Consider the following 25,488-nt stretch of genomic DNA (forward strand, 5'->3'; position numbering starts at 1 on the left):
CTACATCCTATAATAGGCAGAACTGAGTTACACTGTACAAACTCAAACTGTGCTTTTAGTAAAACAGTGTTGCATGGACACAGATTAAGTAATTTTAAATGCAATTAGAAGTTAAATTAGAACTAACACATGGCATCAGGAAGATAAATAATGGCTGTATCAATATTAACTGTTACTGTAACATAAGCTGCAAAAAGGCCAGTGATGCATTTATGGGAGGAAAACTAAAAGTTAAAAAACTGCTTAACATAAAGTAATTGTTTTAAACTGTCATGATTGGATCTCTGACCTCACCACATATAGTAATGGCTATTTCTTCTTTTATAAGGAAACATGGATACACATCTGTTTAAACAAAACTGAAAGCGTTTGTGCATAATAACCCATAAATCGTCCCTTTACTTCTCTGCCTAGCCACAGTATGCAAATGTCATCTGGCTAATCACATTCCTTACATTTTTGTCATTTAGTCAAGTAGCAGAAAGCCGAAGTACCCACTAAAAATAAGTGTACTACTCGTTTTCTTAAATAATAACCTGGTACTCCATTTATTTGAAATAAGGTACTTTAACAGCACCTCCTTTTCCTTCCTTAGCCTCTAATCAATTTCTCGTCTCTTTTTTTTTCCTTCAAGGAACATGTATTTTGAAGTGAGAATTACAGAAATGCACAGACTATTTCTCTGCATATCGCTTCTGTGTGTGTGTCAGCATAGAGAAAAACTGGGGGGTGTGGTGGAGAGAAAGAAAACAAAAAGAAAAATTAGAACCTTCAGTTTCAACTCCGATTAGTGTTACACAAAATAGTATCTTGTTTCAAAAATGCCGTATCAGTGATACTATGGAAAAACATCAATACAATCAGTACTTACTCTCTGAAATTCCTGCTGTGGATTTTTGGAAGATTGGAGGCTGGCTGCTTTGAGGTCATAGAAGCTTTTGTTGATTCCTTGATCCCTGTGTTCTCTAGAAACCCTTCAGTAACTTGTGTTACAGGAACAGCTATTGTGTAAAGAAAGATATTTCAATGAAAAAATGCAAAAAGCATTGCGAAAAGACAAACTTGTCAACTATATCTTAAAGTATCATTACTTCAGTATTACAACACTCTGTAGTAGTAGGGAAACAGGTCATACATTTTTTTTTTCTGGTTTTTATCACAGAATGGTTTTGGTTGGAAGGGACCTTAAAGATCATCTAGTTCCAACCCCCTGCCATGGGCAGGGACATCTTCTACTAGACCAGGTTGCTCCAAGCCCCGTCCAACCTGGCCTTGAACACTGCCAGGGATGGGGCAGCCACAGCTTTTCTGGGAAACCTGTGCCAGCACCTCACCACCCTCACAGTGAAGAATTTCTTCCTAATATCTAATCTAAATCTACCCTCTTTCAGCTTAAAACCATTCCCTCTTGTCCTGTCACTACAGGTCCTTGTAAAAAGTCCCTCTCCAGATTTATTGTAGGCCCCCTTTAGGCATGGAAAGACTGTTACAAGGTCTCCCAGAGCCTTCTCTTCTCCAGGCTGAACAAGCCCAACTCTCTCAGCCTCTCTTCATAGGAGAGATGCTCCAGCCCTCTGACCACCTTTGTTGCATCCTCTGGACTTGCTCCAACAGGTCCACATCCCTCTTGTGTTGGGAGCCCCAGAGCTGGACACAGTACTGCAGGTGGGGTCCCACTGGAGCAGAGTAGAAAGGGAGAATCAACTCCCTTAACCTGCTCCTCTTGATGCAGCCCAGCACATAGTTGGCTTTATGGGCAGGAAGCGCACGCTGTCGGGTCATGCAGAGCTTCTCGTCAATCAACACCCCCAAGTCCTTCTCAGGGCTGCTCTCAATCTAGTTTCCACTCAGATCGCCCCAGCCCAGGTGCAGGACCCTCAACTTGGCCTTGTGAACTTCATGGATCTTGTTGAACTTCACTTTATTATTGTACCTCTTTCTAAACAGATCTAGTATGCATTTTTCAAAGTACTAAGTTTGCTGACTATCAAATCTCCATCTACATACTGTATTATAGCTTGCTCTTGAAAGATACCTGCTTGACCATCCAGTGGAAGCGTTTCATCTTCTGTCATATTTTCTGCAGACTTACAAATATTATCTTCAGCTTTTGGGACTGCTGTCTGTTCTAACAGGTGTTGCTGTTTTCGTTGTTCTCTTTCTTTCAGAATAATCTAAAATATAAATACATATATGTATGTAAAACCCAAATCAATTCAATGTCACACAGATACAGCAGTTTCTCTCACCACCTGTTACATACAAATCATTCATAAAGAGGTCTGGCACTATTAGTCAAAGTTTACAACATTTGGAGTTTTTTTAATTTGCACATAGAAAGAAGGAAATATATTCCCTTAATCTACACAGAAAAGTATTTTCTCCTTGATTATCAGTGTCTGGGTGGAGAAAATAATTACTAGGGATGAAAGGCAGAACTAAAGTTAGAGCAATGAATTGCTTCAATGCAGAGAAGCAGGTGCAAGTCTCCCTCTTTATCATTCTTCTTCAGACTGTCAACTTGTGGCAATTCGACCAAACACTCAAACACATACATGCATGTATACATGCACAACTTCTCTTCCCCTTTATTTCCCTGTTATTTATTTCACTTTATTTCCCTTGAGTCAGACTAACAGATTGCTGTCTGTGAATTCGCTGGTTGAAGAAAAAGAGAAGAAATTACCATGGATAGCTAAGCTGTATGGTACCCAGAAGAAAGGAAAGTAGGACATATGCTGGATCCAGACACGTTGCTGTAGGCGAAAGCAATAATCAGTGCCCTGAAACTCGTCTTCCTTCTCTGCTCTTACAGCTGCTAAGAAGCAGTTATTGTATGTATGACCACTAGCTCAGCCAGTCTACCCAAAATTTGTAATTACACCACAGAACCTAATTGCAAAAGTAAATTTCTCCATTCGCATTTGCAAAGATGAACAAAGAACAAAATAAGCATCCTTCAGTAGTCAGAACATGGATATTACACAGAAAAAGTAATCCTCGTCTTCTCAAATCTACTTTGGAAAAGAGATTACATGAAGATAGAACAGCCAGAAGACACAGTAACTAGTATCACCCCCTACAGTTTTGTTACGTGTTATATGTTGTTTATATTGTGCAGTTCCCAAATTCCATTCAGCAGCACAGACTGACCATTACCTTCACTAGCTCTGTAAGAATTGTTCTAGATCAAAAAGCAGCCCTGCAATGGAGTGTTATCTCAAAATCCTCTGTATAGAAGACATGACAAGAAGCGATGTGAGTGGGCAAAGAGGGGAGATACAAGAGAAATCTCCAGGTGGATCTAACACTAATTGCTACAGAACCAGCTGAAGTTCTGGCTTGGAAGAGCACAGAAATATTTAATTCTATCTTTGATCCTTTCTCCCTAGTCCTGCAAATCAGCATAGCTTGTCCAAACCAAATAAGGCTTCTTTGGATGCCCCCCAGTACCAACAATGTGTTCACACTTCTGTAGTGGCACTTCTTCAACTATCAAGTGATTTAAGTGACAAAATATATTTTGGGAGAATTTGTACATGCTACTTAGCAAGACCCTGCTCTTCTCCCCTGCCTTCCCTCCCCTTTTTTAAACCAAGGAAAGAATTTAGACAAGCAGATGCTGAGATGCAGATCTCCACTCCAGAAGGTTTAACAGATTCACAGATTAATACTGAATTTACATTAGCCTATGTTGTACTATTTAAGGTAAAAATATGAGCACCTTTTTAAGAGGTGTCGGTCTTTTTGCCTTAGGGACTTCTCTCTGTTTCCCTTTCTTTACCAAAGGCGCGCTGGAATCCAAAGGGTTATGAGGCATCTTTCCTTGGTTTGATCGGTGACTTTTTGTGACTGTAGTAGGTTCTTTAGAAAGCAATGGTATAGCACCACCAACTGAGATACAAAAAACGAAAGTCTGCATCAGAGAACAATAACAAATACCTAAACCAGGATCCAATGCAAGTTTAATGACTGGATTAGGACCAGCATACACATATTAAATTTTTGTTGTGTTGTTATTAATAATATTTATAGGCAATCCTCTGTCATTAACTCTCCAAAGCAGAATTTGGCAAAACAGTGCACTCTAAGCTACCTTCAACATCATGCCAAACTGGCTTGGTAAACTTTCAGAAATCTCCATGTTTCATGACAATGCCATCCTCCACAGATTCTGCATTGCATTAAAATAAATACTAGGCTGCAGTATTACAGACTTAAATAAATCTGAAAATAATCTGTAACACTTACTCCTACCATTTGTTACACCTTAATGAAGTTGGATGAAGTTCATTTGCAGATGGGTAATGTGTAACTCAAAGCTACAGCTAAGTCTCTTTTGCTTAAGTAGCACAGGTCTCAGGAGATGTCCACTTTACATGCATTTTTCAGAGGATTTAGAACACAGAAGCATTAAACGACTGGCGAAGTCACTGAACCTGGACCTTCCACATCATGACCTGACACCCTAAAAACTATTCTCCCTTTTCAACTGCTATCAGTAGAAATTGCTGTATCCTGTGAGAGCACTTTGTCAAACTTCAGTTACCTGCAACATAAACCAGGTTACATCAGAAAGTCAATTACGAGGATGAGGTAAGTATCAGTGGAATGAGCCTGGCACCTTTGTGCCTCAGGCAACCTCTCTCCCCCAAAAACCACTCAAGGCTTCTGGCAGCTTGTCTTAAGCCCCCTTCATTTACTGCTTTCAAGGTATTTATATGCTGCTCCTCCAACATCCCGTACAGCACTATTAGCACACACAGTTTACTTCATAAAACTGCTACACTGCAGCTTTTCTTTTGTGGCTCTGTAACAAAGGCAAATTGAGAACACTGCCAAGAACATGAGCAGTATGTTAGCATAGGTGGGTGCAAGAACTGAAGCTGGATTTGAAGCAGTATGTAAGTATACATCTTGCGGACACATGGTATTTCCTTCACTGTGTACATCACCTCATTCGTTTCAAATTCAGAGTTCTCATGTTCCTGAACTCGATGGCTTTAAGAGTTTGTGTCATTTTGCACTATTGATGCATTTCCAAAGCATAATTTAAATCCAAATAATTACTACATTACTATGCTGTCCCCTCCATACATTATTTACCAGATTAAGTAAATCTGGTAAGTGGAATAGAATAATTTTGTCTGCACACTCCTTGCCCTTCTTGTTCACTGTGCTTCTCTTCTGGTTCCAGAGGTCAGCACAGCGCCACTTCTCAAACTAAAGTTAAATTTTGTGTACACACCAATTTAATGGGTGCACTGACTGTTCAAAGTAAGTGCAAAGCTGAGGTAACATCTGCTTTACCCTTCCAGCACATGAACATGACACATCAATTTCTCTCCTGCACCAGATTTAGATACAGGCAATTTACTCTTAGAAAATGGGTACCGCGAACCATAACTTTCTGCTCCACTGTCTCGCCAACCCATGTACTGTATAATTTTATAGAAATAAAACTGGTTATTAGCACCTCTGCAGCACTGAGTTTGCTTGACTCAAAAGAAAAAAATCAATTGCAGAAAAAGTATTTTTAAAAGCATCTTACAATTTCTCTCAGTTACTGAAGGAAAATCTCATTGATGCTTGGTATTTTGAGCTTTTTATTAAAAGTTCAGGTATCATATTAAACACTGTGAGATGAATTATCTCATGATTAGTTCTCTTTGTGAAATAATTGTTTAAAAAATTCTTTACTCAAATAAGGAGAGAAAATTTATCACTAAATTTTAGCAAACACTGTTTCTTTTTGCAAAATATACTGCACTAACACAGTCAACACTAAATTTTGACCTACAATAAGGTCACTGAGCCATTTGTTTCTGCTTCATGGCTTTGCATCCGCATGGTCTGAGAGTCTCTCCGTCACCAAAACCTAGCATTTTGTTGACAACAATTATTCCATAATTATCAGGCATGGCAGAACTCATCCTCCGGCTGGGGCTGACTCATATAAGCTCCCTGTTTGCAAAGGAGCTTTTTGACATAAGTTAGAGCTCTAGGACTTCAGAGGAGCATAAGAAAGCCTTTGTTACTGCTTAGTCCCTTCCTGCAGGTTCAGATCACAACAGTAACACACCTGTTTTTAAGAAAAAAAGCAAAATCTTCCACAAACATTAGCATTTTTGTCAAAGCCAAATTTCAATCACCTGTCACATTTGTGTAAGGTATTCTTTTTTACAAGTCATTGTCCTGAAGATTTTCTTCCCCCAAGTCTTCCTCCAAACAATTCAAATTGCCATGCTTTAAAAATATCTTTTTAAAGACCCTTCATTTTCTTTGAACAGTGAACTGTGCTCCTGCCTGCATATTCAGACATCATTACAGATCAGAAATACGGCTACATTTAACTTCTGAATACTTAAAGCAAACTCAAATTGAAAGGAAGAAAATTTCACCGTAACCAGTACCTGAAAACACCACAGGTTTAGAAGACTGTTTTGACTTCTCTGTTTGCTGCTTCTGCTCCAAGGCTGCCAGCATGCCACCCAAATCCAACTGCACAGGAATTTGACTCTTCTTTCCACTGCTCCTGGATGTTTCCTGAACAAGTTCAGAACCAATTAGTAATGCTCTCCATTTCAGAATGTTATTTTGTAAGGTATGTAATACAACTCTTAAGATCTTCATCCTTGATACTTTTGATTTTTAACTTGATACAATGAAAGTACTTTGATATTTAAATACACATCAACTTTAATGTGAAAAATAAATAAAAAAATCTGAAACAGCTCAAATAACTTGAATAGCTACTTGAATAAAGCATAAAAGTCTTTAATAAAGGAGGCACTTTATGTCAGGCTCCCACTTTGGTCAGACCGCCACCTATCTTTGAAAAAGAAAAGGCTTACCAGAATTGAAAATTAAAAGTACAGAAAAAACACTCTGTGAATCTTCCATGGTACATGACTGCAGTTCATATATATCATTACTTTCAATACCTTATTAAAAAGAGGTGTCATCATCTTTATGACACATCCTTCCTTACAAGCAGTAATCTTTCTGTCTGCTTTGAAGAGAAGGCAAAAGTGATGTCCCACACTTGGCACCACATTTAATGATTCAGAATATAAAAAGATTACAAATGAATAGGCTATGAAAAGGCAAACTATGAGGGCAGAACATACTAAGCAAATGACTCTCAGATTCTGTACTTTGAGAAGTCTTACCCTGAAGATCAATTCATTATAGCTTCTGTTACAACAAGGTTAAGAACTGTGACCTCCGCCTTCTGAACCTAAGATCTCATCTTGCATCAGATTTATGGTAGAACCTACTCACCAACATGGAACTACTTACTGACCTCATTGGTGCTCTGTATTTCTCCTCCTTGCCCCAAACTAAACGGATCTCCTTGCCTCCTTGTCTTGATCTACCAGAATGACTTCTAAAAGTTTCCCAACTCCTTAAGACAATCATTTTGGAGCGGATTTATGCCATGCTCAAATAAGACAGGTGAAAGAAAAATTCCTGATATCTGGAACTACATTAGTAGTAGACATTAATGAAAATGTAGTTTTTTTCCCTAAACACTGTATCACAAACTGAAAGCTAGCAGTTACTGAGTGCTTCTAATCAAGAGGATCTTGTCACTTATCTCAAAGTATGAATGACAATGTATGAATATAATTGCAGATGAGCTTGGACTTAGTCTTATGTTTAAATACGCTAATTTCCTTTGTCATTTTGAACTTTTGTCATTTGAAAATTTATTTTCAAACATGACTTCAATTACCTGCATTTTCTTTCTTTCTAATATAGAAGATGAAGCTTGCTTCCCTGACAGTCCATCCACCTTGAGAGTACCATCCAGTGTGGGAGACCAACTATCCCAAGGCTCTTCTGTTAGATGGATCTTTGAAATTCAGAGACAAAAGGTGACAAGGAAGAGAAACTATTTAGACACATGGAAAAGGGTAAAATGAGGTGATACTAAATTCAAACAGAACATATACAGTAGCATTGAGTGTACCCTCAGCAAGTTTGTGAATGACACTAAGCTTAGTAGCACAGCTGATACACTTCAGGAAAGCAATGTCATCCAGAGTGACCTTCGCAGGCTTGAGGACTGGGCCTGTGTGAAGCTCATGAAGTTCAACAAGGCCAAGTACAAGGTTCTAGACCTGGACTGGGGCAATCCCCAGCATCAGTACAGAGTAGGGGTTGAAGGGAGTGAGAGCAGCCCTGCAGAGAAGGACTTGGAGGTACTGGTGGATGATAAACTGTACATGAGCCGGCAGTGTATGCTTGCAGTCCAGAAAGCCAACTGCATCCTGGGCTGCATAAAAAGAAATGTGGCCAGCAACTCCAGGGAGGTGATTCTAACTCTCTACTCTGCTCTTATGTGTCCGCAGCTGGAGGCCTGTCTGCAGTTCTGGGGTCCCCAGCACAAGAAAGACATGGACATCTTAGAGCAGGTCCAGAGGAGGAGCACAAAAATGGTCAGAGATGGAACAGTTGAATGGAACAGCTCTCCTATCATAAAAGGCCGAGAGAGTTGGGGCTCTTCAACCTGGAGAAGAGAAGGCTCTGGGATGTCCTTACTGTGGCCTTCTAAAATGCGATCATCTACGGGCCATCATGCTACGTACTCATGATTTTTTTCTTTTTTTCAGATTTGGAAGAAAAAAAACAAACAGTAAGGCAGTTTCATCTTCAAATATCTGTTACAGAAGAGTATGAGTGGCTTACTGATCACATCTTTACAACTTTCTAAAAGCTTATATCCCACTTACATTTACAAAGCTAAAAGGTTTCTATCATCTAAGGTGCAAGTCTATATAGAATTTTACAAGAAAACTGGTTTGAGCAGCAATCTGGTTTTTGCTGCTCGTTCCTCCCTGTCAATGCAGTTTACTGCTTCGAACAAAGAAAACAAAGAGTTTCTTTCTTTGTGGTGTTGGCTGGGTTTTGGTTTTTTGGTTTTTGGGTTTTTTTAACCACTAATATTCATAATGAAACAAAACCAAGGACAAACATTTCTAGCAGCAAAATTAGTTTCAAAGAAACAGAAACCTGGAATTTTACCTTTATTATTTATGTTATTTGCTTCGCAAGAACAATATTTCTAAACATTTCTAATCTTGTGATTGGGATCCACTCCCATACTGAACGAATTCCCAAATTAAGCTTTGGGATTTATCTCACTCACAGTAAAAAATAAAAATAAAAAAAAAATCTTGGCTTTATAATTGATGTTAGATTCAAACTCTTACCCTTGCACAGCTTGAGAACAAAGTGTTAACACTGTTCAGGTGCCCTTGTAATTTGATTATATGAACCAACAGCAAAAGTAGAAATTCAAAGTGCCTTAGTATTATTTTTATGAAATGTAAAAGTAAACTAGAACACTACCTACAGGAAGAAAACCCACATAAACACAATTCATCTCAACTAACTTCAAGTGTACATAACAGAGGTGTCTATACTGGAATTGGCAGCAGTTCAGAGACCAAAAAAGTATCTCCTTTGGTATGATATGAACTACTGAACACAGTGATTAGCTCTTCACTGTCCACAGAGTACCTAAGGGAATTGCCATGGGCAGAGCCCCATGTCATAAACACCTACATTCAGTCAAAAGAATTCCATCCTTAGTCTCATTCAAAACTTGTAGGTTTTTACTGCTTATTTTCTTAACATTCACATGATGTCATGAAGTTACTTACTTCAGACTGCTTTCTGACAGCAGGAGTAAATGATGATTTCTGAGATCCTAGTCTGTTTCTTCTATCAGAGGCAGCTGCCAGATCAGGAAACTCCTCAGCATCCTACACAAGTAAATCAGAAGATGATTTTATAACAACTATTAAGTCCATATTCTCAAACCTGTTTTTCCTACGTGCAAACTATTTTCTCCCTGCTTATCAAAAACACCCAGCATAATTTGTTTCTGTGTACAAAAACTCAGAAGCCAAGTACAGTGTCAGCAATTATAATCAGACTACAATGGTTAAGTCATCTATGCAGTGGCTAATTCAGGGCTTTTAGAGCTTACAAGAGAAAGTTCCAACAGCAAGTTGTTATTGCTGTCAGCTGATACATATAATTAGAGGTAAATGGCTCCTAAAAGTGTTCTTCAGATCATTTAACAGCCTTCCAAACAATTTTCCTCTTCTTCCAGTACCGTCTCCAGCTGTGCAATTCTGCCTTAAACGTGTGAGTAGCGAAGAACAAAAAGGGCAGGCAAAAGGGTAGCAACTCTTGACTACAGTATGGAAATAAACAGATCGCTCAAGTGATTATGTAGGCTTAGATATAACAGTAAATTTTATTAGCAGAGGATACATTATCCAGACTCTGTATTTACTAAGAACAGACAGGCTGGAGCTTGCTCTACACTGGTCATCTTATATCCACTATCTCAATCATAATGAAGCTGATCCACCAGCTTGGTTTTCATTCCATTGCTTCTCCTCCCACTTTCTGAGAGGCTTTTTTAACTGTGATACAATGCTACTGAACACACCAGCATTTATTTTGCAGCCTAAAAGACTTCATTTAAGCAGCCCAAGCTACAAAGCTCTAGCATAAGGACAGACACACTTCACTCAATGAACTATTTTTAAAGAAGCTTGGGAGTATGCCAAAAGATGACTGCAAGAGAAGGAAAAGTTTTTCATTAACACACTCTTTGCTTTGGGATATCTTGAACTAGAGCTAGTACCTTCACATTTATACAGCCCTCACTAGAAGAAATTTTTATTTCAGTCTGTCCAAACACTTCTTAAATTTGAATAAATTTCTGGTATTTGCAATGACTTGTAGCAGAATGAATAATTAAACTCTAGTGCTTATAGCATGATGTTACATCTCCCTGTATTTGCTCTTAACTCATCACCTGTAAGAACCAGAGGACATCAAATAAAATGAGGACAAAGATCGAATATTTTCTTTTTTATTTCCTTACCACTTCTGATTATCACTTAGTCATCTATTTTACAGACTGAGAAGTCCTAGTTTATTCAGTTTTGCCTCCCACAAAAATTGCTTCATACCTTTGATTATTTTTGGAGCCTTTTGTCTATTTTAGTTCAAGTATGTGTATCTTTTTAAGGAGTTGGGGATACATAAGAAAACAAAATCCACACTATATTTAAACTGGACACATTCTGAATTTATGTACTGTCATAATCCATTTTCTTTTCTGTTTTCCTAATAATTTCCACCACTGATTGCATGTTTGACAGGTACTGCCAGCGCCCACCTCAGTATCAATAGCAGCTTTATTTTTTCCAGGGGAAATACCTAGCTCAGGGCCTATCACTGTGTATAGAAAAACAGGATTACGTTTCAGCACGTGCATCAATTTATGCTCCTTAACGGTGTCTATACATAAGTGAGTTTTATAAAACTAACAAGCAATCCAATATATTGCCCCAGTGAGCTGCTGCACATTGCAGAACTTTCTTAAACATCCTGGATGGCTGTAAGTTCTGTGTGTATGATCCTTTCATGCTGTTAAGTGTCTCACCCATTTTTCACACTAATGAGCACACGAACATTCCAAGCAAACCAGGAGGGTGTGAAAGCTGTCCCCTGCTGCCACAACAGATGCTGCATCTACATCACACATTTCAGTGCAATGCATATGTTCTGTTCCATGATTCTATACCATTGTTTACCATTTTTGTCTTCAATAGCCCCATTACTATTTTCCGTGAATATTGCTATTCCCTTTATGTTCAAATGGTAAGTCATTTACAGGTCAGACACTGTACGGCAGCATATAGTAAAAATAGGGATGTTCTCATGAGGGAAAGAACCTGCAGATCTTTGATTCTACTTGTAGTTGTCTAACAAAGACATCTGTAACAGTCATTTCTTGTGCTGTTCGAGGTGAATGGCATCATCAAAAGAATGTGTAGCAATAATTCTGCTCCATGTTCAATATACAGAACTGAAGACACCTAGGAAGGCTTCTTTATGCTTTTATTTCACAGCCTGAACATTACGTAACACTAGATCAAACTTATAGATCAACACATGTACATAGTGCTGTACAATACTGGGCTTTCAATGAAGCACTGTTAAACCATGGACCACACAATTCTCTAATGTGGGAGAGTCTAAAGCCTTCAAACCACTTCTACACAAAAGTATCAAAATATTAATATGCATATTACAGCTATATTAATTTGAAAAAAAAAATGAATTAACAATCAGGAATGGAAGCAATGACAACTGTGTTACATAGAAATTGCTTCCAAATGTGATATGGGTAGAACTGTAATACCAGTACCACATTCTTTAAGACTGTGGCACACTATGGTACCCAGTATATTCTCCATCCCTTGTGCACTTTGCTTTCTGCAACAGTTACTCCAGAATGTTTTTAATTTAGGAAACTGGACTTTTACTGTAACCTGTTAACATCTAGATTCTCAGATGCATCACTCCACATTTACTCCTAAGACTCTTTTGTACTCCTCTGTGCTCACTGAACATGTGACAAGTCAAAAGGCTTAACTATTCCTAACCAGCAACTTCTGACAATCATCTCAACTGAAATGGACCTGAACCAATATCCTCTACAAATGTATTTGAACTTAAATTTGTACAAAGCTGTGTAATCACTTGGTCTTCTAACACACTTACATAACTTAAAAAAACAACAACAATCATCTCTTCACTGTACCTCAATCCTTGGTGGTTCCTGTATTGTAGTAGATTCATTTTGAGGTTTCTCCATATCAGTGGGTGACTTCGTTTTTTTCTTCTTTTTCTTCTTCTTTTTCTTCTTCTCTGACCCTTCTTCAGGCTCAGTTTCACTAGCGTCGTTTTTTGTTTCTGACTGCTGTGAAAAAGTCATGAGGTATGATCATTAGAAATTGATTTATTTCAATACCACCTACCAAAATAAATGCAAATGACCACACTTACACAACTAAAGGGTATCTTAATCAATCCAGGCTAGGACATTAAGCAAACAAGAAAATTCAAGATCTCTTAGAAATTCAGAGCTAGTAAAAAAAAAAAAAAAGAAATCTTCATTTGAAGCACACTGCACAGTTATCAAACTATATTGGGACTACTGAGACTTCAATAGGAAATATCCACCCAAATAAGGCAAGAGTTACATGTTTCATGTCTCATTCTGAGGGAAAGGAATCTGAAAAAAGTCCAGCCTAAAAGCTGAAAGTTCGTGTTGCTGGAGTAGCACTGTCTTTTTGACATCTTGTTATTCTTTTCCTCTACAAGAGAAGAAAAATGCTAATAAGGACAAGGTAGCTTTGCATTACTTCTTAAAAAGCTACATTAGAGGTGGACACTGTACAGAGCCTAGGAAAAAAATGGCAATGTCTCACATCAAGAGACACAATCACACAGTGACAGAAATTAGTTTAGAGCAGACAATTCCCAGGTACCTTCACTTCACTATCCTGCTTGCCTTTGCCTCTGGAAAGACCTTCAGGTACTGGTGATGACACAATTTTCTTTGGGGGCTGTGAAAGTACCATGGCCCAAGACACGTGTGGCTGAGCAGAGCCATCTGCAGGTGTTTCAGGAAATGCCATTAAGAAAAATACAAAGATGTCTCAAAAATATTTCTCAAACATGCAAAAGAAAAAGGATCAAGAGTTAATCAAGAACTAGCAAATACAGCAGAGTACCATATTCCTTCCGAGGAAGGCCTGAAATAAGACACTCACACATTTCATTTCTCCAGAAAGCTTTCTAGAACTGTAACCACCCCATATATTGTCCAGCACTATATATACATATATTTAGCCCAATCAAACTGTAATTGGAAATCACACTAATTACATACAAATAATTCCATGTTCATTTTCTAAGTTATTTTTCTTAAAAATAATGAACTTCTGCTATATTTATACACAAAATTCCTTTAATATTTATCTCACTCATGCAGCTTTCACGTATAAGGCCACATCAGTAATTTCTACTTTCTAAAAACTTCACAGTTTTACAGACATACATATTAGGTGGAAGACTTCCTAATGTGCCTCAGTGTACAAGAACATCACCCACCACCACTCAGAGGTATCAATGTTTCCAAAGAACTCACAATTAATTTTGTAAATATTCCTATCACATAGCAAATACAGAACAAAATCTAAATTTTTCTTTAAGAATGAGAAAAACCTTTCATTGAAGAACTGAATTGTGTAATGGGTTTATGTGGCAAGGTCTTGGTAGTAGGGGGATGCTGCAGGGGTGGCCTCTGTGAAACAATGGACACTGCCAGCCCCAGCTAGCTCCAAAACAGACTCAGTGCCAGACATGGCTGAGCCAACCAGCAATGCTGGCAGCAGCTCTGTGATAACATATTTACAAAAGGGTAAAAAAAAGGAGTTGTGAGAGGAGGGATAACAAAAAGTGTGAGAAAAACCATCATGCAGACAGCAAGGTTAGTAAAGAAGGAGGGGGAGGAGATGGTCCTGCAGCCCATGGAGAAGACCATGGTGAGATCGGCTGTGCTCCTGCGGAGGAAGGAGCTGATGCTCTCTCTGCTAAGAGAAGCTGTTATAAACTGACCACAACTCCCATCCCACTGTGCCACTCAGGGCAAGGAGGAGGTAGAAGAGTCAGCAATGAAGGTGTGAAGATAAGCCTGGGAAGAAAAGAGGGTGGTAATAAAGTGGTTTTAGTTTTGGGTTTGTTTTGTCACCATCTGACCCTATTTTTAATTGGCAACCCATAAATCTTTGTCAAGTCTGCTTTGCCTGTGATGAGTGACTGGTGAGCAATCTCCCTGTCCTTATCTTGGACCACAAGCTTTTTTCTCTGATTTTCTTCTCCTGTCCTGCTAAGGAAGAGAGCAGCTGGGTGAGCGTCTGGCTGCCAGCCAAGGTCAACCCACCACAAACTTCTACTTTATTACGGGGGACAGGAACTGAGGATAGTGTTTGAGGAAAAACATTATTTTTTCCTCAGATTACTTTAATGTTTCTGGAATAACTTTATCTTTAGAGGGCCCTTCAAAGCACTTTGGCAGATTAACTTGTCCTTTCTGAATCCTTACTGAAGGTCAGTGGGAAGATAAGGACTGAACCGTCCAGACTGGTGCATGTCTGCGTACACACAGAAATCTACTGAGGCACTTAAGACAATTCAATGCATAATGCATGTGATGCCTCCAAGACACGAGTCCTACTGAACAGAACCTTTTCCCACACAATTCTGGATTTAAGGACTTAAATTAAATTTAAATATTTACTAGAAACTAGCCACCTCTTAATCTGTGGCAGTTTATTAAAATAAACCCAACAACAACCAACAAAAAAAAGTTCTGCATTCCCACACCCAGACAACAGGTAAATAAAAAGGGGGCATTTCAGCATCATGTTTCTCCACACCTATGCTTTTTTGTTTAAGAAACTTGACAGAAATAACATATGCCACAGAAAAATTTTGGGGTAAATACTAGACTCCAGACTGCTAGCTATTTAAAACAAATCTGCTTATCAAGACTAATCAACTATTTACCTCTCATTTATTCTCGGGGGAAAAAAAATATTTTGGCAGGGGGGTCGGACTAGATGATGTCCAGAGGTCCCTTCCAACCTCAATGACTCTGTGATTCAACAGACTTCAATAATCAATACGCATTACTTTATCTCCTCTTAAGCAACATGGAGACACCTACAGCAACACTTGCCCTTGAGCAACAATGACACAACAGAGAAAGGCTCAGTACTGGGGCCAGTCCTGTTAATATCTTTACCGATGATGTGGACAAGAGAATTGAGTGCACTCTTAGTAAGTTTGCAGATGACACAAGTTAAACAGCAGTATTGATCTGCTTGAGGACAGGAAGACTCTACAGAAGAATCTGGACAGGCTGGATTGATGGGCAAAGGCCAATGGTATAAAGTTCAACAAGACCCAGTGCTGGCTCCTGCATCTGGGTCACAACAACCCCAAGCAACGGTACAGGGTTGGGGAAGAGTCGTTGGAAAGCTGCCTGGTGGAAAAGGACCTGGGAGTGTTGGTAGACAGCGGCTGAACATGAGCCAGCTTGTGCCCAGGTAGCTGAAAAGGCCAATGGCATCCTGGCTCGTATCAGAAATAGCGTAGCCAGCAGGGCCAGGGCAGCGATCATCCCCCTGTACTCGGCACTGGTGAGGCTGCACCTCCAATACTGCGTTCCGTTCAGGGCCCCTCACTATAACACAAACATTGAGGTGCTGGAGCAGGTCCAGAGAAAGGTAACAAAGCTGGAGAAGGGTCCTATGAGAAGCAGCTGAGGGAACCGGGGTTGTTTAATCTGGAGAAAAGGAGGCTGAAGGGGGACCTTCTCACTCTCTATGACTACGTGAAAGAAGGTTGTCGCGTGGTGGGTGTTGGTCTCTTCTCCCAAGTAACAAGCAATAGGACAAGAGGAAATGGCCTCAAGCCACTGCAGTGGAGGCTTAGACTGGGTAATAGGAATAATTTTTCACCAAAAGGACTGCGAAGCACTGGAACAGGATGCCAAGGGAAGTGGTTGAGTCCCTGTCCCTGGATGTATTTGAAAGATGTATAGAAGTGGCACTTAGGAACACGGTTTAGTGGTGGACTTGGCAGTAATAGATTAAGGGTTGGACTTGATGATCTTAAATGTCTGTTCCAACTTAAACGATTCTATGATTCTGTAATCCATTTTAATCTGCTGATGAAATCTGTAAGCAAGAATGAGCAATAAGTGGTCATCACACTTGAAAGAAACTGAAACAGCTTCATTCATTCAGGTTTTTTTTTCTTCTGTAATGAGTTTGCTGTTTAATTCCTTTTTTATGTTAAACATCAACAGCTCCTCAGAACATTTTAGTTTTTCAAATTGATGAAAAGCAAGCAGTTAAAATACAGGCAAATAATTTGTGTTTGGAGCGCTTACCTGTACCATCAAATGAAGAGGGAATTAAGGTGGCTACTGTTTCATCTGAAGTTTTTGTTGAAGCTTTGCATTCTGCAGAGGTATCTTCCTGTAAAATAGACAGACAGGTATCATAAAAGCAGTATTAAAATCACCGACCTAAACCAAGCTAAATATAATCTGCCCCCCCAAATTAAAAAATCCTCAACACGTGCAGATAAAGGTGTAGGGAATTCTGTAGCCTGGCTTTTTTTGTTGCTTTTCTCAGTGGACGCATCATTTCAACCCTACAGCATTATAAAACATAACCAAATGCCTCTCCAATTCTGTACAAGCAAGATGATCACTTCTTACATTTTACAAAAGCACCCAAACAATTATTCTAAGAACTAACAAAAAAAGTTTTAATGTTCCAAATACCTTAAAAACAAAGTCCATCATCAAACTCAAAGTAGCAATGTAAAAGTAAACACAAGTGACAGCAGCAAGGTCTTTTTTCCATCACAGGTAGTTTTCCACCCAAGGCACTGGAAATAATATGGTGTTTGGATCTTTCAAAATTATTCATCTTTAATCACTGTTGAAAACTCTGATTCAGTGTATGCGACATACTGCTGAATGTGTCAGTATTGTATTTACTAACAAATAGAGAATCAAGGAAATCAAAAAGAATAAAATTAAATGCTTACATTTTTTTTTCTTTTCTTCCTTCTGGAGTTCTGTTTCTTATTTTTATCTTTTTGCACAAAGCAATTACATTTTTTTTTTTTCCGATTTGTTAAAACTATTGGATAAGTGACTCCTTACCTATTTATTTCCAGGTGAGAGAGAAAACAAGAAGCTGATAAGAAACCTCAGGAACATGTATGCTCCATATAAGCATGCTAGAAGTCTACACCACAGAAGTAGCGATCTAAATTTTAACAGTACTTGGCTTTCCCCTATCTACTGGCAGCACAGACAAGGGAAGGATACTGAGAAAGAGAAAAAGGAGACAGCAAGCACTGATAGCACCTACAAAAAGAACTGTAAAATCTCTAACTCTGAACTTCCTTGCTTGCAAGGTACTTAAACTACCATACTGAATGCAAAATACTTGCATTCAGATATGCTTGAACTTTAGGCGAGTTATTTTTATGAGTTATGCAACATGAAAGCAACAGCTAACCTGTGTGTTCAACCAAAAAGACATCTGTGGTTGACTAAGGCACGTAATATTACTTCCCGCTGAACATATGCGTCCACTTCTATGCTGTACATTCTCACTGCTTCCCAAACTCTGTGACTTGTGGAAATCCAGGATGCTAGTTTCAAATGCAGGTACAGGAAGAGACTCTGTTTTTGGAGTCTGAGTTGGCTTCTTGTTTGTAGTGTTACTGAACCTGTCTGAATAAAACATGTAAAGTCTAAAAAATTAAACTTGCTTGTGATCATTTCTAGGTATGTTGTACAGCACACTAGTTGATATAACTACAGTAACCATCACAAGAACTATAGCTACACACAGCTCATATTAAAAAAAGACAACCTAACAACTATAACCAACAGGTATACACACCACCAACTCAACAAGCAACTGTAAATTCAGATGCTTGCTTAGGAAATTTTTCATATCAGTTTACATGAATTTGTTCAATCAGCAAAAAGGTGTAAGTCACTGTCCCTTGTCAGGAAGTCACACAGGAAAGAAATCCTGCTCCTTAATTATTCTAGATTTAGAAATACGGTCACAAACTGGAGGCTACAGCACAGTCAACCATTTCACATCTCTTTGATGTATTTCTAACTAAACAACACATTTGTACCTGGCTTCACGGAATCTCTGCTGCATGCAGAGGTCTGGTACGAAGTCCTGTTCACAATTCTGACAGAAGAGTCATCTCCATCGTGCCTTTTCTTGTCTATTTTTTTCTCACTCTCTTTTGATCTCCTCTGCTGCAAGTATTTGTGACATATTTAGTTGATTTTATTTGAACTTTGTAAAGTCATCAAGTTTGCCTTGAGTTACAGTTAACTATCTCTGCATGTGGAGCTTGACCACCAAGTTAATACAACATAAACAGTTAGTATACCATAACCACAACTAACCAATAAAACCAGGAAGAGCCAGTTAGAGATTTGTTATTTAATTCTATCTTGTTAACTGTGCCATTTTTAGCACATATTATAGCCCAAGCAAGAGGGATTGATTACTCCTTATGTATCTAGACAACTGTTTTTAAGATCTCAGCATTTCCACTAGTTTACAACTGTTTGGTCTTAAATCATCCAGACTGATTTTCTAAAACAGTTTCTTCTGGAACAGGGCAAAAATCTTAAAAGCATTCAAATCTTTCGACTAAGCTACCTATTAAACGAAAAACTAGGCAGGACTGATGTCACAAAATCCAAAACACTCAGCGCAGATGAAGTAATTAGAAAAGATACACCTACTTAATCCCAGTAAATGAAACACATTCACCTACACTGTGAAGTCCTGAAAGCCTTGTGATTCTCACAAGGAAGTTTGGCAGAGCTGGCTCAGGAATCAGCACCTCAGGCAAGGAACAACCGCTTTGCTTGCATCTCTGCAAAGTGTACTGTATCAACCTAGATGAGTGGCTTAACTCTTTCTGATCACAGGATGCTGGGCTGAATTCAAAGTACATCTTGCAGCAACACTGTTTTCTTGGGTGGTAGGACAGGGCATTTCCTGGCCTCCAAAGCTAAACTGTTAAAACTTTAGGAGATGTGACCAAATTAATGCAAAGCTGCAAAGACCTATCAGTTCTCTTCAAGCTCACAAAAAAAAAAAAGGCAAAAAACCCCCCAAAACCCAAACCAAATAAAAAAAACCAACCACCAAACAAACAAAAAAACCCCAAACAAAAAACCCTAAGCAAAACAGGGAGCAACGACAAAAAGACTGTCAAATTGTACACAGCTCACCCCAAGCTCCTACAAAGACCACAGAACTCCTCCCAGTAGCTAAACTAAGTTTCTTCATATTATATCACCTATGCTAATGCTGAGCTAATTATCTTCCCGGACAGTGTCACTGTTTAAGTTTTCTCTCAGCAAGAAAAGTACTGATCTTAGGTCTCTAGCCTTTGTATGTTATGTCTAGTAATGCACGCTTAGGACCTAATCTTACAACTTCCTCTACACAGGCTTGACCACAGTGAAGTTACCACGTCTCTGCCTAGGGTGTAAAGTCCACCTGAGGGATGTGACTGAATGAACAGATTACTTGAGCCTGTTGGAAACAACAGCAGCCTTTCAAATCCAAGAGACACGATGTCAAACCACAGAGGGAAATGAGTTAATAATACATTTGGGTTTTTTCCCTTATTTTTGTATTTCAAGGAGTTTGTCTACACTTTTGTTTGAAAATATTATCCAAGTTTCAGGAAATTTATCCCCAAACAGGCACACACAAAAAACGACAGATGTTGTTTACTGAGCAGCTGTTTTACTTTTGATTGAAAGAGAATATTTCTAACATGAACCTTTCTTCCCTCACCATACCACCACAAGTTCATACTTTCTTATGGACTATTTTCCACCTGTAGCAGCTCTTGGAAATCCTTCAGTGACAGATGCGATCTCATCACTAATCAGCCACATAGCTGATTAAAGCCACCAGGTATCTCTTAACTCAGGTTCATGGAAGCTGCCACTCGGCTTAAGAAAACAGCCCTTCCACTTGCCCCCCTAGGCCCAAATAGTCAAAAAAAAAAAAAAAAAAAGTAAAAAAAGGAAAGTAATGAATGGTTTGGTTTTTGTGGGTTTTTTTGGGTTCCCACCTCGAAGCTGCTTTCTGAGGAAAGAGAGTTAAATTCCCCTCATGTTCCAAAAACAATGCTTGAAAAAATGCGGCATTTCATGAAGTTTTTTTTGAAGTGTGGTTGGGCACATTACTACTATCCTCTTAAAATGATATTCATTATCACAAGAACAGAGAGTTATTATTCACTTTAAAAAACAAACCAAACATTTAGAAAGACTGATTTTAAATAAGAATTTAGTTTCAATTAGAAAAAAAAAAAAGAGTATTTGCTCACCTTTGAAAGATTCTTACTTTCTTGTCTGATTGGATATGTTTTCTCAGTTGATTCACTGACTATTCCCAAACCATTAGAGTGTGTTGAGTTGTTAGAGCGATACTGTGAGCCAGCTACTGGATATGCATTTGCAACAACATCAGGTGAGTAAGAGCAGCTGGAGTATTCATGGAATGCAGGATCTCCCAGAACACTATGTGACGGACATCAAGAAACAGATCAGAAGTCATCCCGGGGCACAACCTCAGCACATACCTGTTGCCTAAATAAACATATCATTCCATGGCTGAAGAATTTGTTTAACAAGAAAGCTGTATTTCAAAAGAAAACTATTCCATGTTACTTCAATTAAGTATTCAGTCATTGCTGTGGACTGCTTTAAAAATAATTAATTTTGGCTTGGGCAAACATGCAGTTTAGCAAATATTTTAAAACACAGATGTTATCTGTCTCCAAGTTTCAAAGCTAGTCTGCTTTGCAGTTACAGTCCTCATTTCTGTTTAAGGTTATCAAGATTCTTCGTACCTTCTTTCAGTAGGCTTTTTCTTGTGAAACAAACCAAAAACACAGTTAAACTACATGACATGCATTACATACTTGACCACAACTTGTCTTATAATACTGAATAACGAAGTAGGAGTATAGCATCTTATAGGGTATAAGACATGGGCTCAAGCTCAAGAATTACTACACGAAATACAATACAGAATTACAAGGTAATCATTAACTGATGTGCATTTAACCATCACAGTTTATGAAAATACGGGTCTGGGGCATGCCTTTTTCCTTCAAATGTATACTCAACATTCTCTTCCAATTTCATCCTACACTTTGGCCAGAAACTATATGCTGAGATCCAAATTTGATTAGGGAGAAAGGAGATTTCTCAGCTTAAAAAAGTTGAATTTAGTTTTTAAAGCTGTTCACCATGAACTGGTCAACCTCTGAATCTTTGGTAGATAATGAAAAACAGAGAACGAGAGGCTTCAGACAACACATTTCTTACTGCTTGCTGCAATTCTTACAATCATAGTTTATACACAGAGAAGAAAAGTAACAAATGAAGGATCAAAAAAAATAATTATGGCTCAAGGCAAAACATTCATCAGAACATTGCTGCTGTCTGCTGGGGTTTTTTTTAATGCTAGTTAATTTAATGCTAAAGCTGTGGTTTTTGTAATGCATAGGTCGGGCCATACTCACCTCAGTGTTAAATTTCTATTACAAATCAAAATGGGTTGAAAACACTTAGATTTCACGTATGATAAAATGAAGGCCTACAAAGAATGAAGGTGTTCACTAAGTCTCTAACCTAACTTGTTATGATGCACCAATAACTTTGCAGTAACTGCAAAATTAATCTAGTGCTTAAAAGTTCTGAGAAGCTGAGAAGCAACCAGAGAACTACGTAACATAAAAATATTCTTACAGGACTTGATTATTTCCTATCCTACTGCGTGGGCTATTTTCTAGCTTGCTCTGTGGTTAACAATACTTTTGTAAGTCTACCATAAATGTCTTTTTTTCCAAGCCTTATTAGAGAAAAACCTTTGAGAAACCTGTAGCAGTTTTACTAAAACCGCCTTTCTGAGAATGCATGGGTTGTGAAGCAGAGATCCAGGAGGAGCCCCATACATCATTAAAATGTTTTACAGCATGAGAAACCTTCTTAGAGGATCTTCTTCTTTCTTTCATGTGACTGTATTTACCCCTGCCTTGTCATAACACAATCATCCAAGGACTGGATTCAGCTCTTTCTAACGTACAAACCAACCAGATCAATCATTACAGACCAACAAATCCTCCTTAATGCTTTGTAACAGCACAGGTCCCTTGAGAACAACAAACAAGGTACCAGATATATGCCAGAACATAAATGCAAAACCCTAAAGCATTAAGACAACGCACAAGCGTTTCTATGGTTAGAATATTAAAGTATGAGAGCCTGGACTTTGTAAGAATATTCCAAGTCTAAAACAAGAATGTTAAAATCCCCCAAGAAATAGAATCAGAAAATATACATACTTATCCAAAGATGGTTCCTGAACAAGTGGGTAGCATGTAGTTAAGTATCTAGGAAAGACACAAGCTTCTGAGGGTTCTGACCATCCCACAGTTACTGCCGCATGTTTTGGAACAACTGGTTTGACTTCTGCTGACAACTTGATGCCCTGAGAAACAAAACATTTTTTGGCTACATGCATCTGAAGATTAACGTTGTAAGTGAAAAACAGTCAACCTTGTGAGCTTAACTGTCACAGGAAAGAGTTAGTTTGCTCTCATGCAACAAAACATGCAAAACAACAAAGCTCACCAAAGGAAATAGAAGGAGAAACAAAACTAATGAATTCTAGAAGAAACGTGACTGCCTTGGAAATTTGTTTTCTTTAATATCCACATTTAGCATGAAAAACTCACTAAGGTCAGTTATGGAAAGAAAAGAGGTTTACTTAACAAGAGATGCAGCAAATGCTAACACATGAATTTTTAATTTAGATTTGACCAAGATAAGCTACAATTCATAAACACACTAGCACTACTGTAAAATCAAACTCTGGAAGCAGGTAACATGCCTTTGTGTACATCTGTATTTTAAGGTAGCCTGTCCAAAATGAATACTTCATTACATAGCCTTAAAATGAATTTTCTATGTGTTCTGAATTACCATTGACTTAAACTGGATATGTATATGTGGAAGGTGGACACTGAAATGAGACTCCGCATTTACTGCCATTACAGTTACACAGCTTTAATCACCCTAACACATGCCACAAGTCACTTCTCTAGCTGATTGTGTATTTTGGGGTAACTGACATGCTACATGAAATCTGGGATTCTTTTCACTTGGGAAAGCAAGTTTCAGCAACTCAATAATGCACAAGGCTTTTAAAAACATTTGGATGGTAATTTTAGTGCTTGAGCATATGAACTGGACTCCTTGCATCTCTGGTGGCTCAGCAGTCACTTGTATCATAAACATTTAAAGACCTCTGACAGCCTAACATAAATCATAACTAACTAGAAACTTACCTGGGTTTAAATTTACCAGGCAGATCCAAATAGACAATGAACACCCGTTGTAACAGTGACAAATAAACCGTGAAGTTGGCACAGCTGAGTACACTTATATACACATATATGAAAAGCATAAGCTCGGGAGGTAGTGAAAGCAAAGCATTAGTAAACAATTGTTGAGGGTTCTTTATTCACTAAACACATACCGTATCTCAGGAATCGACTGTGACTGCAGGCTAACCATTAACTTTAAAAACTCCCAAGCCTGACCTGTCCATGTGGGTTGCAATGCCCCTGTTACCGGTTAGAATTTGTGCACCCGTCTTTAGTGACTGGGGTGTCTGCGTGTCCTTGCAGCCGGCTCCCCCAGCTCTGAGCAAGAAGCGGGTTTCACTCTCACGCCCACTGGAAGGAGTGTCTGGGGCTCACCCCCCGCCCAAGCGGTGGGCAGTGACCCGCCGTGCATCAGCCCGGGCTCCCTCCCCGGCCCCTCCGTTCCGCCCTCCCAGAAACCCTCTTCTCTCCCGCCCGGAACTGAAGGCCGACTCGAGGCGCGGTGCAAGTCACCCGCCTCGCTGCTCCGGTAACAGCGGCGCAGCTCGCCGCGGAACCCGGGGCCGCTACGGGCCGAGGCAGGCCGCCGCCGATCCCCCGCCGGGCGGAGGGGGCGGCTCCGCGCCCCCGTTTCGCAACGGGCTAGGAGGAGCTGGGGGGTGGTGAGGAGCCGCCGCCGCCGCCGCCGCCCTTACCTCGCCGCTCGGGCCCGGGCGCGGCCGCCTCTCCGCGGACATGGCGTGCGGGGGCCCCCGCCCCCGGCGCGGCCCGCTCCCCGGTGCGCCGCGATGACGTCACCGCTGGGCGGGGCAGTGGCAGGTCGCGCGGCGGGACGCGGGCACGCAGGGTTCGCGGAGGGGAGGCCGGGGCCTGCAGGCCAGCGCAGCCCGCGGGTGTGCTACGAGGAACCGGCGAGCGGCAGCGCCCGCGGCAGTAGCGAGAGCAGGCGGTGCCGGGGCTTGGTCCTGTCCGAGCCGCCCTGGCGCAACGTGCAGCCGAGCTTTGTCCCCAAGAGAAGGGGTAGGAGGGCATGAAGTAGGCACTTAACCAGCAACAGACCAGGTTTAAGGGGCAACCAGTAGCCGTGGGACATGAAGAGGCAATACCCAGGACTCCGGTGCCGAAGCCCCGGGGAAGAGTGGCGAAGCACAGCTCGGCAGGGTTCTTACTGACGGTTTCTCCAGTTAGGGTGTGTGCTCAGGCCCTGGAGTGCTCCAGTCCATGGGGTAAGACTGCAAAGTCTTACACTGCAGCACCAAGAGCCTATTACAGACCATGTAACCACCACCGCGGTAACAGACAGCTTTAGCAACTTTAGAGGAAAGACCACAAGGGTTACTTCCCTCACCACATTTTGCAGGTTGCTTACCTCTGTCCATCATTTTAACAATCTTAATTGCAAGCACACATTACACAGAGGGAGCACGTACTTCATCAGTTAAGCTACTTGCAGATGGTTCTGGTTTTCTCGGCCTTCCAGATCCTATGGAGCCATGATACTAACTTGCATTTGAAAGGAAGCAGCCAGAGCCACTGGTATTAGTTATTCAAACA

At 39.8% G+C, this 25,488-nt stretch overlaps 1 protein-coding gene across 12 annotated transcripts in view; it reads right to left on the reverse strand.

Moving 5' to 3' along the window:
* The window catches only part of SECISBP2 (SECIS binding protein 2), a 31,359-nt gene extending 6,635 nt beyond the window's left edge, over positions 1-24,724 (reverse strand). The window contains exons 1-14 of one of the 12 annotated variants that reach the window (XM_030511622.1): positions 24,630-24,724; positions 22,891-23,036; positions 20,866-21,058; positions 18,628-18,757; positions 17,991-18,208; positions 16,844-16,931; positions 13,371-13,495; positions 12,641-12,799; positions 9,672-9,773; positions 7,739-7,858; positions 6,414-6,546; positions 3,725-3,894; positions 2,036-2,174; positions 872-1,001 (exon numbers count right to left, since the gene is read on the reverse strand). In XM_030511622.1, coding sequence (XP_030367482.1) covers positions 872-1,001; positions 2,036-2,174; positions 3,725-3,894; positions 6,414-6,546; positions 7,739-7,858; positions 9,672-9,773; positions 12,641-12,799; positions 13,371-13,495; positions 16,844-16,931; positions 17,991-18,208; positions 18,628-18,757; positions 20,866-21,058; positions 22,891-23,036; positions 24,630-24,671 — 1,895 coding nt within the window. In that variant the 5' untranslated portion in view covers positions 24,672-24,724. Of the gene's footprint in view, positions 1-871; positions 1,002-2,035; positions 2,175-3,724; positions 3,895-6,413; positions 6,547-7,738; positions 7,859-9,671; positions 9,774-12,640; positions 12,800-13,370; positions 13,517-16,843; positions 16,932-17,242; positions 17,350-17,990; positions 18,209-18,627; positions 18,758-19,287; positions 19,611-20,865; positions 21,059-22,890; positions 23,037-24,629 lie in introns of those variants that run through there. The other 11 variants (XM_030511624.1, XM_030511621.1, XM_030511618.1 and 8 more) reach the window with 11 other exon arrangements.
* Between the last annotated feature and the right edge of the window lie 764 nt (positions 24,725-25,488).

Source organism: Strigops habroptila, chromosome Z (genome assembly GCF_004027225.2).
Source record: "Strigops habroptila isolate Jane chromosome Z, bStrHab1.2.pri, whole genome shotgun sequence".
NCBI lineage: Eukaryota > Metazoa > Chordata > Aves > Psittaciformes > Psittacidae > Strigops > Strigops habroptila.